This window comes from Anolis carolinensis, unplaced genomic scaffold, assembly GCF_035594765.1.
Source record: "Anolis carolinensis isolate JA03-04 unplaced genomic scaffold, rAnoCar3.1.pri scaffold_7, whole genome shotgun sequence".
NCBI lineage: Eukaryota > Metazoa > Chordata > Lepidosauria > Squamata > Dactyloidae > Anolis > Anolis carolinensis.
The window spans coordinates 39,379,363-39,396,456 of NW_026943818.1; the positions used below are offsets into that span (position 1 = coordinate 39,379,363).

Here is a 17,094-nt window from a genome sequence, read left to right on the forward strand (position 1 = left end):
TGGTGAGGGTAAAGGGGGTCTATGTGCCTGTGTAGTAGTGTATAGTATTTATACGTTGTCCATGTGTTGTGAATGCTTGGATTGTGTCCTGCTGCATAGTAGAAAGGGTTGGGCTGGATGGCCCTTAGGGGTCTCTCAAACTCTTGTGCCTGTCCCCTGGGCTGAGTAGGTTGCTAGGAGACCAAGTGGGCGGAACTTAGCTTTGAAACTGGCAGCAATTGGATAAAAGCAATTATTCCTCTCCCTCTAATGAGGACTTTATTTTTCTTTTCTTTTTGTTGTATCAACCTAGAGGCGTGGATGATGGGTCGTGTTGTCAAATTTCGAGGTTGGGGGGCCTGTAGTTTTGTTGTTTTGTGGGTCGCCGTGATGCCATCACTCTTTTATATATATAGACGAGTTTTTAGTTTTATTATGGATTTAGATATATATAATTAACACCCAGTGGCACATATCTGATGTAATGCGGAAAAATTGAAAAATGGGTTCGCCTGGTTTTTCTGTTTCAATCGGTCTACCACCGAAACGGATCTTGGAGAATCAGTTTCCATTCAACTCCTTTATTCTAAAGCGGGATCGTCCTGCCCCGGCCACCCCTTCGCCCGCTGTTTCGTGCTTTCCTTTTCGATCCTGGCAAACGGGGCCGCCCCCAACCACGCTGCATGCGCTGTCCGCGGTGGTGGGCTCAGTTCTGCTTGCCTATGAGAACGGCTGGTCCTTGCTTTGCTCGCTCTTAACTGGCAAGAAGGGCCTTCGCTGAACGAGCGGATAATACCGTTAATGCCGGGCTATTTCCCCGCAGGAAAAGCCGAGGTACGAAGCAAAAGCAGGTCATCCCGAAGGTAAGGCGCGGGGAAAAGGCACGAAAAAAAAAAAGCGGGCGTTGGTGCGACTTGCGTAGAAATCCTCAGCCTTGTTTCCTTTTGGCCGCAGAACCTGCTGGACTCCAAGTCGCTGAAGCTGATTGTGAGCATGACGCTCCACGACCGGACCACCAAATCCCTCCTCCACCTGCACAAGAAGAAGAAGCCCCCCAGCATCAGCGCCCAGTTCCAGGTAGGGCTTTTCCGGGACACGACCAGGGGCGGCTCAAGCAATAGGCAAAATACGCATTTGCGTAGGGCGCGAGTCGCCGAGGGGCGCTCTTGAGCCCCCCCCTTAGAATCCCGTTGTCGTTTCAGACTTCCCTCAACAAACTCCTGGAGACGCTGGGCCGGGCCGAGCCCTTCTTCATCCGCTGCATCCGGTCCAACTCGGAGAAGGTACGTTGGGGTTTGGGGGGGAACAACATCATGGGAACCTCTTCCTGGGCCTTTCAGGGAGATGAGAATAAAGACAAGGGGTGTCATAACAATATTAATAATAACAACAACAACAATAATAATAATAATAATAATAATAATGTACCTGGATGGTGTCATGGGAATAATAATAATATACAGTAGAGTCTCACTTATCCAACATAAACGGGCCAGCAGAACGTTGGATAAGTGAATATGTTGGATAATAAGGAGAGATTAAGGAAAAGCCTATTAAACATCAGAATAGGTTATGATTTTACAAATTAAGCACCAAAACATCGTGTTATACAAAAAATTTGACAGAAAAAGTAGTTCAATACGCAGTAATGCTATGTAGTAATTACTGTATTTATGAATTTAGCACCAAAATAGCACGATGTATTGAAAACATTGACTACAAAAATGTGTTGGATAATCCAGAACGTTGGATAAGCTAGTGTTGGATAAGTGAGACTCTGCTGTACTTGGGCGGTGTCATCAGAATAATAATAATAATAATAATAATAATAATAATAATAATAATAATATACTTGGGCGGTGTCATCAGAATAATAATAATAATATATATGGATGGTGTCATGGGAAAAATAATAATAATAATAATAATAATAATAATAATAATAATAATAATAATAATAATAATATACCTGGGCTGTGTCATGGGATTTATAATAATAATAATAATACTATACCTGGATGGTGTCATGGGAATAATAATAATAATATACTTGGATGGTGTCATGGGAATAATAATAATAATAATAATAATATACTTGGGCGGTGTCATGGGATTAATAATAAGAATAATAATATACTTGGGCGGTGTCATCAGAATAATAATAATAATAATAATATATCTGAATGGTGTCATGGGAATAATAATAATAATAATAATATACCTGGGAAGTGTCATAAGAATAATAATAATAATAATATACTTGGGCGGTGTCATCAGAATAATAATAATAATAATAATAATAATAATAATAATAATAATATGCCTGGATGGTGTCCTGGGAATAATAATAATAATAATATACTTGGGCGGTGTCATCAGAATAATAATATGCCTGGATGGTGTCATGGGAATAATAATAATAATAATATACTTGGGCAGTGTCAACAGAATAATAATAATAATATGCCTGGATGGTGTCATGGGAATAATAATAATAATAATATACCTGGATGGTGTCATGGGAATAATAATAATAATAATAATAATATACTTGGGCAGTGTCAACAGAATAATAATAATAATATGCCTGGATGGTGTCATCAGAATAATAATAATAATAATAATATACCTGGATGGTGTCATGGGAATAATAATAATAATAATATACCTGGATGGTGTCATGGGATTAATAATAATAATAATATACCTGGGCGGTGTCATCAGAATAATAATAATAATAATAATATATCTGGATGGTGTCATGGGAATAATAATAATAATATACCTGGATGGTGTTATGGGAATAATAATAATAATAATAATAATATACCTGGATGGTGTCATGGGATTAATAATAATAATAATATACCTGGGCGGTGTCATCAGAATAATAATAATAATAATAATATATCTGGATGGTGTCATGGGAATAATAATAATATACCTGGATGGTGTCATGGGAATAATAATAATAATAATAATAATAATATACCTGGATGGTGTCATGGGAATAATAATAATAATAATAATAATAATAATAATATACCTGGGCGGTGTCATAATAATAATAATAATATTAATAATATACCTGGATGGTGTCATGGGAATAATAATAATAATAATATACCTGGATGGTGTCATGGGAATAATAATAATAATAATAATAATAATATACCTGGATGGTGTCATGGGAATAATAATAATAAGTAATAATAATAATACCAACAACAACAACAATAATAATAGAATCATGGCTGGTGTCATCAGAATAATAATAATAATAATAATAATAATAGAATCCTGGCTGGTGTCAGAATAATAATAATAATAATAATAATAATAATAATAATAATAATAAATCCTGGGTGGTGTGATTGATAATAGTAATAATGATTTAATCGTGGTAGGTGTCATTGGTCTAATAATAATAATGATAGAATTCTGGTTGGTATTGTTGGTATAATAATAGAATCTTGGGTGGTTTCATTGGAATAATAATTATAATCCTCTTTTTGCCATTGCTTCCTTCCAGAGAGAGCTTTTTTTTGACGAACGGCTGGTGCTCCAGCAGCTGCGGTACACGGGCATGCTGGAAACGGTGCGGATCCGACAGTCCGGCTACAGTGCCAAATTCCTCTTCAAGGTAGTGTTGTGCCCGGCGCTGCATTACCTATCCATCTCCCAGGTCCAAATGCCTAAGACTCTCATAAATGGACTAGCTGTGCCCGGCCACGCGTTGCTGTGGCAAAGTATGGTGGTGTCTGTATTTTATAGGCAGCGTGGAAGAGGCCTAAGTGAGGCCTAACTCTGCCTGTCCCCTGGGCTGAGTGGGTTGCTAGGGGACCAAGTGGGCGGAGCTTAGCCTTTAACTGGATAAAAACAATTATTCCTCTCTCTCTAATTAGGACTTTATTTTCCTTTTCTTTTTGTTGTATCAACCTGGAGGCGTGGATGATGGGTTGTGTTATCAAATTTCGAGCTTGGGGAGCCTTTAGTTTTGTTGTTTTGTCGGTTGCTTTTATATATATAGATTTTCTGTGCACTTTGCCTGGGTTCTATGAATTAGTCTCCAGTGTTAATATTGTATGTTTTATGTTGATTTTAACGATTGTTTTTACTGGAATTGATGTTTTTATTGGATAACTGTTTTATTGCTGTGTTTTGATATTTGATTGTTTTATCGGGCAAGGCCCCATGTAAGCCGCCCCGAGTCCCTTCGGGGAGATGGGGCGGGGCTATAAAAATAAAGTTGTTATTATTATTACTGTTTAGAGTTTTTTATTATTTCTATTGTATTATTTGTATTTATTTTATTTTTTATTCTTTTACGATTATTTGTGTTTTTATTATTTGATTATATTTTATTATTTGTATGTATTATATTTTATTATTGGATTATATTATTTTTATTTATGTTTTTTAATTGTATTATTTTTTTATTTGTATTTATTTTAGTATTTTTGTTTCTCTGAGTTCTGTGGTCTGCCTGGTCATGTTCCAAATGTATTCTCTCCTGATGTTTCGCCTGCGTGTATGGCAGGCATCCTCAGAGGTTGTGAAATGTGTTGTAACAAAAGCAAGTGGGGTTTATATATCTGTGGAGTGACCAGGGTGGAGGAAAGAACTGTTGTCTGCTTAAGGCAAGTGTGAATGTTGGCATTGGCACTGAATAGCCTTGTAGCTTCAAAGCCTGGATGATTCCTGCCTGCCTGGAATGAATCCCTTCTTATTATCCAACATATTCAGTTATCCAATGTTCTGCCAGGGTGTTTTATGTTGGATAAGTGAGACTCTACTGTATATATTATACTAGCTGTGCCCGGCCACGCGTTGCTGTGGCCAAGTCTGGTGGTCTGGGAAATAAAGTATTGAGGAATTGGTGGTAGTTAAGGTCAAGGGTAAAGGTTTTCTCCTGGGTTATATAGCTTGAGTCTACACTGCCATATAATCCAGTTAAAATCAGATAATCTGTATCTTATAGGCAGTGTGAAAGAGGCCTAAGTGAGGCCTAACTCTGCCTGTCCCCTGGGCTGAGTCGGTTACTAGGAGACCAAGTGGGCGGAGCCTAGCCCTCTAAACTGGCAGCAATTGGATAAAAACAATTATTGCTCTCCCTCTAATGAGGACCTTATTTTTCTTTTCTTTTTGTTGTATCAACCTTGAGGCGTGGGTGATGGATTGTGTTGTCAAATTTTGAGGTTGGGGGGCCTGTAGTTTTGTTGTTTTGTGGGTCGCCGTGATGCCATCACTCATTTATATATATATATATATAGATTATCTGCTTGGAACTGGATTATATGAGGCCCCTTCTACACAGCTGAATAAAATGCACACTGAAGTGGATTATAGGGCAGTGTGGAGTCAAGATAATCCAGTGCAAAGCAGATAATATAAGATTCTAAATGGGTTATATAGCTGTGTGGAAGGGCCTTGAGTCTACACTGCCATATAATCCAGTGCAAATTAGATCATAGAATCATAGAATAGTAGAGTTGGAAGAGACCACATGGGCCATCTAGTCCAACCCCCTGCTAAGAAGCAGGAAATCGCATTCAAAGCACCCCCGACAGATGGCCATCCAGCCTCTGCTTAAAAGATAATCTGTATCTTATAGGCAGTGTGGAAGAGGCCTAAGTGAGGCCTAACTCTGCCTGTCCCCTGGGCTGAGTGGGTTGCTAGGAGACCAAGTGGGCAGAGCTTATCCTTCTAACTGGTAGCAATTGGCTAAAGACAATTATTCCTCTCCCTCTAATTAGGACTTTATTTTTCTTTTCTTTTTGTTGTCGGAACCTAGGGGCAAGGATGGTGGGTTGTGTTGCCAAATTTCTAGGTTCTGGGGCTTGCACTTTTGTTGTTTAGTGGGAGGGGAGGACACCATTTGTTTTTCATATATATAGATGGCTCATGGGGTCTCTATCTACTTGTACTACCTATCTGTGTAAACTCAATCCCAGGCTGAACCGGTTTCCTGTCCCGCCTTGCCTCCCCAGGACTTTGTGGACCAGTTCCAGGTGCTCCTGCCCAAGAACGCCAAGGCTTCCAAGGAGGAGATCCGTCCCCTGTTGACCAGGCTGCAGCTGGACGCCAACAGCTACCAAATTGGAAAGACCAAGGTCTGTCTCTCTCGCCAAACCTGTTTTCCCAGTTCGTCCTGTTTCTGATTGGGAAATCAAGAGACTAGAGATATCGAGGGATATCCGCAATTTTGGCGCCCGAACAGGGACGTGTGAAAATTCTTGTGTTTCCCTGGAAAGGGGGCGTGGCTTAGAGGGGTGGGCGTGGCTCCTGCTCAAGGGGGCGGGGGTGGGCCTCTCCTCTAGTCCAAGATGCAGGGCTGGGAGGGAGAGGTGAGGGTGGGCGGGACCACAGATGGGCGGCCAGGACTGGGATGGGCAGAGTTATGAGCTCTGAGATAGGGTTGAGCTTCTATCCCTGTCCTGCGGCGCCTGCCAGGACACAGGGGGCGGGGCTAGAGGAGGGGGCTGAACCTCTGTACCCCGCCCGCGTGTTCTAACAAGCATTTCAGGGGAGGTATACAGAGGCTCAGCCCTGTCTCGCATGCTTGGGAAGAGGCCCTGCCCCTAGCCCCGCCCTTTAGTCCTAAAAGGCCTCTCAGGAGAGGAGTAGAGGCTCAGCCCTGTCTCGTGCTCTTGGGAAGAGGCCCCGCCCCTAGCACCGCCCTTTAGTCCTAAAAGGCCTCTCAGGAGAGGAGTAGAGGCTCAGTCCTGTCTCGTGCTCTTGGGAAGAGGCCCCGCCCCCTTCCCTAGCCCCGCCCTTTAGTCCTAAAAGGCCTCTCAGGAGAGGAGTAGAGGCTCAGCCCTGTCTCATGCTCTTGGGAAGAGGCCCCGCCCCCTTCCCTAGCCCCGCCCTTTAGTCCTAAAAGGCCTCTCAGGAGAGGAGTAGAGGCTCAGCCCTGTCTCGTGCTCTTGGGAAGAGGCCCCGCCCCCTTCCCTAGCCCCGCCCTTTAGTCCTAAAAGGCCTCTCAGGAGAGGTATAGAGGCTCAGCCCTGTCTCGGGCTCTTGGGAAGAGGCCCCGCCCCTAGCACCGCCCTTTAGTCCTAAAAGGCCTCTCAGGAGAGGAGTAGAGGCTCAGTCCTGTCTCGTGCTCTTGGGAATAGGCCCCGCCCCTAGCCCCGCCCTTTAGTCCTAAAAGGCCTCTCAGGAGAGGAGTAGAGGCTCAGTCCTGTCTCGTGCTCTTGGGAATAGGCCCCGCCCCTAGCACCGCCCTTTAGTCCTAAAAGGCCTCTCAGGAGAGGTATAGAGGCTCAGCCCTGTCTCGGGCTCTTGGGAAGAGGCCCTGCCCCTAGCACCGCCCTTTAGTCCTAAAAGGCCTCTCAGGAGAGGAGTAGAGGCTCAGCCCTGTCTCATGCTCTTGGGAAGAGGCCCCGCCCCTAGCACCGCCCTTTAGTCCTAAAAGGCCTCTCAGGAGAGGAGTAGAGGCTCAGTCCTGTCTCGTGCTCTTGGGAATAGGCCCCGCCCTTTAGTCCTAAAAGGCCTCTCAGGAGAGGAGTAGAGGCTCAGCCCTGTCTCGTGCTCTTGGGAAGAGGCCCCGCCCCTAGCACCGCCCTTTAGTCCTAAAAGGCCTCTCAGGAGAGGAGTAGAGGCTCAGTCCTGTCTCGTGCTCTTGGGAATAGGCCCCGCCCCTAGCCCCGCCCTTTAGTCCTAAAAGGCCTCTCAGGAGAGGAGTAGAGGCTCAGTCCTGTCTCGTGCTCTTGGGAATAGGCCCCGCCCCTAGCACCGCCCTTTAGTCCTAAAAGGCCTCTCAGGAGAGGAGTAGAGGCTCAGTCCTGTCTCGTGCTCTTGGGAATAGGCCCCGCCCCTAGCACCGCCCTTTAGTCCTAAAAGGCCTCTCAGGAGAGGAGTAGAGGCTCACTCCTGTCTCGTGCTCTTGGGAATAGGCCCCGCCCCTAGCCCCGCCCTTTAGTCCTAAAAGGCCTCTCAGGAGAGGAGTAGAGGCTCAGCCCTGTCTCATGCTCTTGGGAAGAGGCCCCGCCCCTAGCCCCGCCCTTTAGTCCTAAAAGGCCTCTCAGGAGAGGAGTAGAGGCTCAGCCCTGTCTCATGCTCTTGGGAATAGGCCCCGCCCCTAGCACCGCCCTTTAGTCCTAAAAGGCCTCTCAGGAGAGGAGTAGAGGCTCAGTCCTGTCTCGTGCTCTTGGGAATAGGCCCCGCCCCTAGCCCCGCCCTTTAGTCCTAAAAGGCCTCTCAGGAGAGGAGTAGAGGCTCAGCCCTGTCTCATGCTCTTGGGAAGAGGCCCCGCCCCTAGCCCCGCCCTTTAGTCCTAAAAGGCCTCTCAGGAGAGGAGTAGAGGCTCAGTCCTGTCTCGTGCTCTTGGGAATAGGCCCCGCCCCTAGCCCCGCCCCTTAGTCCTAAAAGGCCTCTCAGGAGAGGAGTAGAGGCTCAGCCCTGTCTCGGGCTCTTGGGTAGAGGCCCCGCCCCCACCCCTAGCCCCGCCCTTTAGTCCTAAAAGGCCTCTCAGGAGAGGTATAGAGGCTCAGCCCTGTCTCACGCTCTTGTGTTTCCCTTTAAGACCGTGGTTCCTAAACATATTTGGCCTGCCGCCCCCTTTCCAGAAAAAATATGACTCAGTGCCCTCTGGAAAGGGGACGTGGCTTAGAGGGGTGGGCGTGGCTCCTGCTCAAGAGGGCGGGGCTGAGCCTCTCCCCTAGTCCAAGACACATGGGCGGCCAGGACTGGGATGGGATTTTAATATTATTGTGTATATTGACTTTTATGACTGTTTTTAATCATGTTGAAGTTTTACTGCTCGGTTTAATGTTTTATCTGATTTGTGCTGTCGTGTCTGGGCATGGCCCCATGTAAGCCGCCCCGAGTCCCTCCGGGGAGATGGGGCGGGATATAAGAATAAAATTATTATTATTATTATTATTATTATTATTATTATTATTATTATTATTATTATTATTATTATGGGCAGAGTTACGAGCTCTGAGGCAGGGCTGAGCTTCTATCCCTGTCCTGTGGCGCCTGCCAGGACACAGGGGGCAGGGCTAGAGGAGAAAACTAAGCAAAGAAATGAACAAAATCTGGCTACCAGTATTAAAAAACTCAAAAATCAGAACAGTAAATAAAAAGCAACACTCTGAAAACAGAGGATTTCCAGACATGAATCAACCAAGGGTAGTTAACGACTCTAAACAAAGGCAGGAGGAAGACAGCAGATAAGCTTTTCAATGCTAATTTAGGTGATTAACTACAACATTCACACTGACCTCTCTCACCCTAGACTTTCCAGATATATATTTACCTCTTTGCTTAGTATTCTCCATACCTCGCAACCTCTGAGGATGCCTGCCATAGATGTAGGTGAAACGTCAGGAAAGAATACTTCTGGAACATGGCCACACAGCCCGAAAGACATACAACAACCCTGTGATCCCGGCCATGAAAGCCTTCGACAACACATTGATCCTGAGATCCTCTTTACCCTAGCCCTGAGCTGCTATCAAAAAGAGCAGGTCTATATAAGCTCAAAGCTAGTTTTTGAGGCGAAATTGGTAGGGCTTCTTTCAGTGGCAAAGAAATCCGGAGATGTTCTCTGCCCCAGTGCTAAGTTACTATTTTTAGAAAGAGCAGGTCTATCACTATATATGCTCAAAGCTAGTTTCTGAGGCGAAGTTGGTAGGACTTCTTCCAGTGGCAAAGAAATCTGCAGATATTCTCTGCCCCAGTGCTAAGTTACTATTTTTAGAAAGAGCAGGTCTATCACTATATAAGCTCAAAGCTAGTTTCTGAGGCGAAGTTGGTAGGACTTCTTCCAGTGGCAAAGAAATCTGGAGATGTTCTCTGCCCCAGTGCTAAGTTACTATTTTTAGAAAGAGCAGGTCTATCACTATATAAGCTCAAAGCTAGTTTCTGAGGCGAAGTTGGTAGGACTTCTTCCAGTGGCAAAGAAATCTGGAGATGTTCTCTGCCCCAGTGCTAAGTTACTATTTTAAGAAAGAGCAGGTCTATCACTATATAAGCTCAAAGCTAGTTTCTGAGGCGAAGTTGGTAGGGCTTCTTCCAGTGGCAAAGAAATCTGGAGATGTTCTCTGTGCAAGATGTCTGTTGTTCTTGCCGCCCGGCAGGTGTTCATGAAGGAGGAGGCCCGGCAAGTGCTGCAGGACACCCTCCACAAAGAAGTCATCCACAAGATCGTGGTCCTGCAGAGCTGGCTGCGGATGGTTCTGGAACGCAGGCGCTTCCTCCGCACGCGTCAGGCGGCCCTCACGCTGCAGGTACGGCCCCCTCGGATGACCCATCTTGTTGTGAATAACTTTTCGGTAACTGTAATGAAGTACGAATTTTTGGTTTACAGAGGTTATGTTTAATCGTGTGTTTGTGTTTTAAAAGGGTAAGTATGACAGTTATTGCATCTCAGCACGCAGAGGCTGGTTGCCATGGAGAAGTAGGCGGAGCCAACTGCCGTTTTGTTGAAGAAGTGCAGAGTTTTAAAAAGGGATTCAGTCTGTGCTCTGATGAGGCACAGGGAAGATTGATCCTAGGTTGAGGGGATCAAGGAGACACAATTGTTCAGTTTGAACAATTTTAAAAACTTTAAAAACACCTTTCCTTAGTAATGTTAATATGGGAGTTTCATATATCTATTGTGTATGTTATTTTTACTCCTTTACCTAGCGTACTAAGCACAATAAAATTAAAACAGACACAACACCCGAGGAAGTGATAACGAAACAAGGGGAACAACCCGGGAGATCTTGTTGTTTATCAGTTCTTGCTGTTGCGAAGCAAACAAAGAATTCTTTTGAATAAAGAAACTGTTTTCTTGGAGACTGAATATCTTTACTACAATTGACATTGGCCCAAGATTCTACGCAACTCCAGGAATAATATGGACGTGGTTGTATCTTTTTGTCTGTTATTTACTCCTGATACTTTGTGAGATTATGACATGGATATTGTACCTTTGTTTGTGATATCCTGAAAGCAATTTTGTTATATGCAATATAATTTGAAGAGAATTACTTTAATATAGAGTTGTAGAAACCTGATTTGTATTCCATTTCTTAGGATTTTTTACAAGAGTGTATATACACATACATTATTGTTCTGTATTATTATAGACTAGTTTTGCCCGGCCACACGTTGCTGTGGCTTATGCTTTCAGAGTGTTGCTCTTTATTTACTGTCCTGATTTTAGAGATTATATTGTTCTGTATTATTATTAATCGCTTTAAATGCGATTTCCTGCTTTTTGGCAGAATGGGGTTGGACTGGATGGCCCATGAGGTCTCTTCCAACTCTAGGATTCTATGATTCTATATCACAGTAATTATTACATATTATATTGATAATCTTATATTATCTGCTTAGAACTGGATTATATGAGGCCCCTTCTACACAGCTGTAAAAAATGCACACTGAAGTGGATTATATGGCAGTGTGGACTCAAGATAATCCAGTTGAAAGCAGATAATATAAGATTATAAATGGGTTATATAGCTGTGTGGAAGGGTCTTGAGTCTACGCTGCCATATATCCAGTGCAAATTAGATAATCTGTGGAAGAGGCCGAGGCCTAACTCTGCCTGTCCCCTGGGCTGAGTTGGTTGCTAGGAGGCAAAGTGGGCAGAGATTAGTCCTCTAACTGGCAGCAATAGGATAAAAACAATTATTCCTCTCCCTCTAATTAGGACTTTATTTTTCTTTTCTTTTTGTTGTATCAACCTAGAGGCGTGGATGATGGGTTGTGTTGTCAAATTTCGAGGTTGGGGGGCCTGTAGTTTTGTTGTTTTGTGGGTCGCCGTGATGCCATCACTCTTTTATATATATATACTAGCTATGCCCGGCCACGCGTTGCTGTGGCTTATGGGAATCTTAGGAGTTTATTTTTCTTTTCTTTTTGTTGTATCAACCTAGGGGCGTGGATGAAGGGTTGTGCTGTCAATTTTCGTGGTTGTGGGGTGTTTAGTTTTGTTGTTTTGTTGGTCGCCGGGATTCCATCACTCTTTTATATATATAGATATGTTACACTATACTAGCTGTGCCCGGCCACGTGTTGCTGTGGCGAAGTCTGGTGGTATGGGAAATAAAAGTATTGAGGAATTGGTGGTAGTTAAGGTAAAGGGCAAAGATTTTCCTCTGACATTAAGTCCATTATAAATGGGTTATATAGCTGTGTGGAAGGGCCTTGAGTCTACACTGCCATATAATCCAGTTAAAATCTGATAATGTGTATTTTATAGGCAGTGTGGAAGAGGCCTAAGTGAGGCCTAACTCTGCCTGCGCCCTGGGCTGAGTGGGTTGCTAGGAGACCAAGTGGGTGGAGCTTAGCCTAACTGGCAGCAATTGGATAAAAACAATTATTCCTCTAATTAGGACTTTATTTTTATTTTCTTTTTGTTGTATCAACCTAGAGGCGTGGATGATGGGTTGTGTTGTCAAATTTCGAGGTTGGGAGGCCTGTAGTTTTGTTGTTTTGTGCGTCGCCAGGATTCCATCACTCTTTTATATATATAGACTAGCTGTGCCCGGCCACGCGTTGCTGTGGCAAAGTGGTGGTGGTATTGGTTAAAAATTGTTGTGTAATTTTTATTTGACGTTATTTGTAATTTTTTATTAATTTTATTGTAAGTTATCTCTTTATTTATTATATTTTATTATTTTCTTGTATTATTTTTAGTTATTTTCTGTTATTATAGTATTTTATTGTATTAATTTTTAGTGTTTTTTATTATTTTTTATTGGGTTGCTAGGAGACCAAGTTGGAGGAGCTTAGCCTTCTAACTGGCAGCAATTGGATAAAAGCCATTATTCCTCTCTCTCTAATTAGGACTTTATTTTTCTTTTCTTTTTGTTGTATCAACCTAGAGGCGTGGATGATGGGTTGTGTTGTCAAATTTCGAGGTTGGAGGGCCTGTAGTTTTGTTGTTTTGTGGGTCGCCGTGATGCCATCACTCTTTTATATATATAGACTAGCTGTGCCCGGCCACGCGTTGCTGTGGCGAAGTATGGTGGTATGGGAAATAAAGTATTGAGGAACTGGTGGTAGTTATAGGTAAAGGGTAAAGGTTTTCTCCTGACATTAAGTCCAGTTGTGTCCGACTGCACACTGAAGTGGATTATATGGTAGTGTGGAGTCAAGATAATTCAGTTCAAAGCAGATAATATAAGATTATAAATGGGTTATATAGCTGGGTGGAAGGGCCTTGAGTCTACACTGCCATATAATCCAGTGCAAATTAGATAATCTGTGGAAGAAGCCTAAGTGAGGCCTAAGTCTGCCTGTCCTCTAACTGAACCCCGGCTGTCCCTTGGCTGAGTTGGTTGCTAGGAGACCCAAGTGGGCAGAGATTAGCCCTCTAAACTGGCAGCAATTAGATAAAAACAATTATTGCTCTCCCTCTAATTAGGACTTTATTTTTCTTTTTGTTGTATCAACCTAGAGGCGTGGATGATGGGTTGTGTTGTCAAATTTCAAGGTTGGGGGGCCTGTAGTTTTGTTGTTTTGTGGGTCGCCGTGATGCCATCACTCTTTTATATATATAGATAGATATTTGTGCATTATCAGCATCTGGATTTGCCCCCAGGGCTGAGGCTCCCTACCTGTGGAGCGATACGTGTCTTTTAATCCGAGCTTCCTTGACCACAGGCCTGTTGGCGCTCCTATCGCACCCGGAGGGCCTTGGAGAGGGAGAACGCAGCCGTCTACATCCAGTCCGCCTGGCGGGGATACCGGCAGCGGAAGTCTTTCCGGCAACGCAAGCGGAGGATTTGCCTCCTCCAAGCGCTGACCCGGGGACGCCTCCAGCGCAAGAGGTGAGCGGGACAAGGGGCTTCGATGTACGTCCATACTTTCTAGACCAGGGGTCCCCAAACTAAGGCCCGCGGGCCGGATGCGGCCCATCGAAGCCATTTATCCGGCCCCCACGGCACAAGGGCAGAAGGGGGTTGGGCTAAATGGCCCAAGGGGTCTCTTCTTCTCTTACAACCCTTATTATTATTATTATTATTATTATTATTATTATTTTATTATGACACAGCAAACAAGATAGATATGCTGGATTTCGTATCACAAAACCACAAGTCGAACACTTCCCAAGCGTCTAGGACTGTATGATGTATTATTATTATTATTATTATTATTATTATTATTATTACGACACAGCAAACAAGATAGACATGCTGGATTTCATATCATAAAACCACAAGTTCAACACTTCCCAAGTGTCTAGGACTGTATGATGTATTATTATTATTATTATTATTATTATTATTTTATTACGACACAGCAAACAAGACGGATATGCTGGATTTCATATCACAAAACCACAAGTCGAACACTTCCCAAGCGTCTAGGAATGTATGATGTATTATTATTATTATTATTATTATTATTATTATTATTATTATTATTATTATTTTATTACGACACAGCAAACAAGATGGATATGCTGGATTTCATATCACAAATCACAAGTCAAACACTTCCCAAGCGTCTAGGACTGTGTGATGTATTATTATTATTATTATTATTTTATTGTATGACACAGCAAACAAGACAGATATGCTGGATTTCGTATCACAAAATCCCAAGTCAAACACTTCCCAAGTGTCTAGGACTGTATGATATTATTATTATTATTATTATTATTATTATTATTATTACTATTATTTTATTGTATGACACAGCAAACAAGAGAGATATGCTGGATTTCGTATCACAAAACCACAAGTCGAACACTTCCCAAGTGTCTAGGACTGTATGATATTATTATTATTATTATTATTATTATTACTATTATTTTATTGTATGACACAGCAAACAAGACAGATATGCTGGATTTCGTATCACAAAATCCCAAGTCAAACACTTCCCAAGTGTCCAGGACTGTATGATGTATTATTATTATTATTATTATTATTACTATTATTTTATTGTATGACACAGCAAACAAGATAGATATGCTGGATTTCATATCACAAAACCACAAGTCGAACACTTCCCAAGTGTCTAGGACTGTGTGATGTATTTTCCGATGATGCATACAGATCCCAGTCGGGTGGCCTTTTGCAGTTGGCAGATCGTGATTTTGTCAATGTCTATTGTTTCCTAATCCCGGCTGAGATCTTTTGGCACGGCACCCAGTGTGCCGATCACCACCGGGACCACCTGCACTGGTTTCTGCCAGTCTTTGCAGTTCAGTCTTGAGGTCCTGAGAGCGGCTGAGTTTTTCCTGTTGTTTTTCACCTGGGATGGCGACATCAAGGATCCAAACCTTGTTCTTTTCCACAACTGTGATGTCTGGTGTGTTGTGTTCCAGAACTTTGTTGTTATTATTATTGTTATTATTATTATTATTATTATTGAGGCTGGGTGGCCATCTGTCAGGGATGCTTTGTTTGTGCTTTTGGTGCACAAAAGCAGAAGGGGATTGGACTCAATGGCCCAAGGGGTCTTTTCCAACCCTCTTTATTATTATTATTATTATTATTATTATTATTATTATTATTATTATTATTATTAACATTGAGGCTGGGAGGCCATCTGTCAGGGTTGCTTTGCTTGTGCTTTGGGTGCACAAAGGCAGAAGGGGGCTGGACTCAGTGGCCCAAGGACTCTCTTCCAACCCTCTTTGTTGATGTTGATGTTGTTGTTGTTATTGTTGTTATCATCATCATCATCAAGGCTGTATTTGTTCCCATTTTGTTTGTTTTTTTACTTCAAAATGAGGCATGTGCAGAGTGCATAGGAATTTGTTCATAGTTTTTTTTTAAAAAAAAAAACTCTAGTCTGGCCCTCTGAGGGACCGTGGACTGGCCCCCTCTTTAAAAAATTTGGGGACCCCTGCTCTAGAGCAGTGGTTCTCAACCTGTGGGTCCCCAGATGTTTTGGCCTTCAACGTGGCATTCAGTCCAGTGGAGTTGATGCCGAAGGAGCATCGCTCCAATCCTGGGAGTCTTTGCTTCTTCCAGCACGCTGGCATTTGTCCGCCCTCTTCCCAAGAGATTTGCAGGATTTTTCGTAGGCAACGCTGATGGAATTGTTCCAAGAGTCGAGTGTGACGTTGTAATGAAGTATGAGTTTTGTATTCATGTTTGTTGTGTTTAACTAGGTGCTTGTGGTTTGGTTGGGTAGGTGTGAGATTGCAGCAGCCATTTAGTGGCTCTCCTCTGAGGCAGTTGCCATGGAGATGTGGGCGGAGCCATCTACCAAGGGGAGGAGAAGTGAAGAGCTTTTTAAAAGTGGAGCCTCAGTCTGTGCTCTGATGAGGCACAGGGAAGATTGATTTCAGGTTGATGGGATCAGGGAGACTCAATTGTTCATTTTGAGTCGGTTTCAAATACCCTGTTTCGCCTAAAATAAGACATCTCCGAAAAATAAGACCTAGTAGAGGTTTTATAATAATAATAATAATAATAATAATAATAATAATAAAACTTTATTTATACCCCGCCACCATCTCCCCAACGGGGACTCGGGGCGGCTAACATGGGGCCATGCCCAGAGCAATACAATATAACAAAAAATAAAACAACATAACATAACACCATTAAAAATACAATAAATAATAATAGGCATTTCATCAAGAAATCAAAAAACAGTAAAACAAGGGCAGGCCACGTGAACACAAAGATAAAACCTGGAGTGAGAGGGACATAGGGGTACTCCACTGTGGGCAGGGACATATGGAAGTGGGGTAATCTAGAGGATAGATGTTCGGGGTGGGAGGTTTTGATGAATTGCTAAATATAAGGCCTCCCCCGAAAGTAAGACCTAGCAAAGTTTTTGTTTGGAAGCATGCCCGCCGAACAGAACACCAGAGCATGCAGGATCGTTAAATGTACATAACATAGATTGTTGTACATGGAATTAATGGCAGTAACAAGAAATTCTTGATAGGATTCACAGTATGTCTGGTTATGCTGGTTTGTGATGACAACTACTTTACAGTATATAAAAATGTTCATTTTGTTATTCAACAATAAATGTGAATTCTTCTTCATGGAAAAATAAGACATCCCCTGAAAATAAGACCTAGAGCATCTTTGGGAACAAAAATTAATATAAGACACTGTCTTATTTTCAGGGAAACACGGTAAATTTGGTGACTTATTTAATGTAGTCTGTGCTCTGATGAGGCACAGGGAAGAT

General features: G+C 42.8%; 1 protein-coding gene across 5 annotated transcripts in view; it reads left to right on the forward strand.

Annotated features, from left to right (window-relative positions):
- myo9b (myosin IXB) overlaps positions 1-17,094 on the forward strand; it is a 133,095-nt gene that overhangs the window by 74,221 nt on the left and 41,780 nt on the right. For all 5 annotated transcript variants that reach the window (XR_010000160.1, XM_062959759.1, XM_062959762.1 and 2 more), the window contains 7 exons: positions 803-842; positions 934-1,056; positions 1,182-1,262; positions 3,512-3,622; positions 5,970-6,092; positions 10,068-10,217; positions 13,591-13,757. Coding sequence is in view for 4 of the 5 variants with exons in the window: in XM_062959759.1 (XP_062815829.1) it covers positions 803-842; positions 934-1,056; positions 1,182-1,262; positions 3,512-3,622; positions 5,970-6,092; positions 10,068-10,217; positions 13,591-13,757 (795 nt within the window). In the remaining variant the exon portion in view is untranslated. The remainder of the gene's footprint in view (positions 1-802; positions 843-933; positions 1,057-1,181; positions 1,263-3,511; positions 3,623-5,969; positions 6,093-10,067; positions 10,218-13,590; positions 13,758-17,094) is intronic.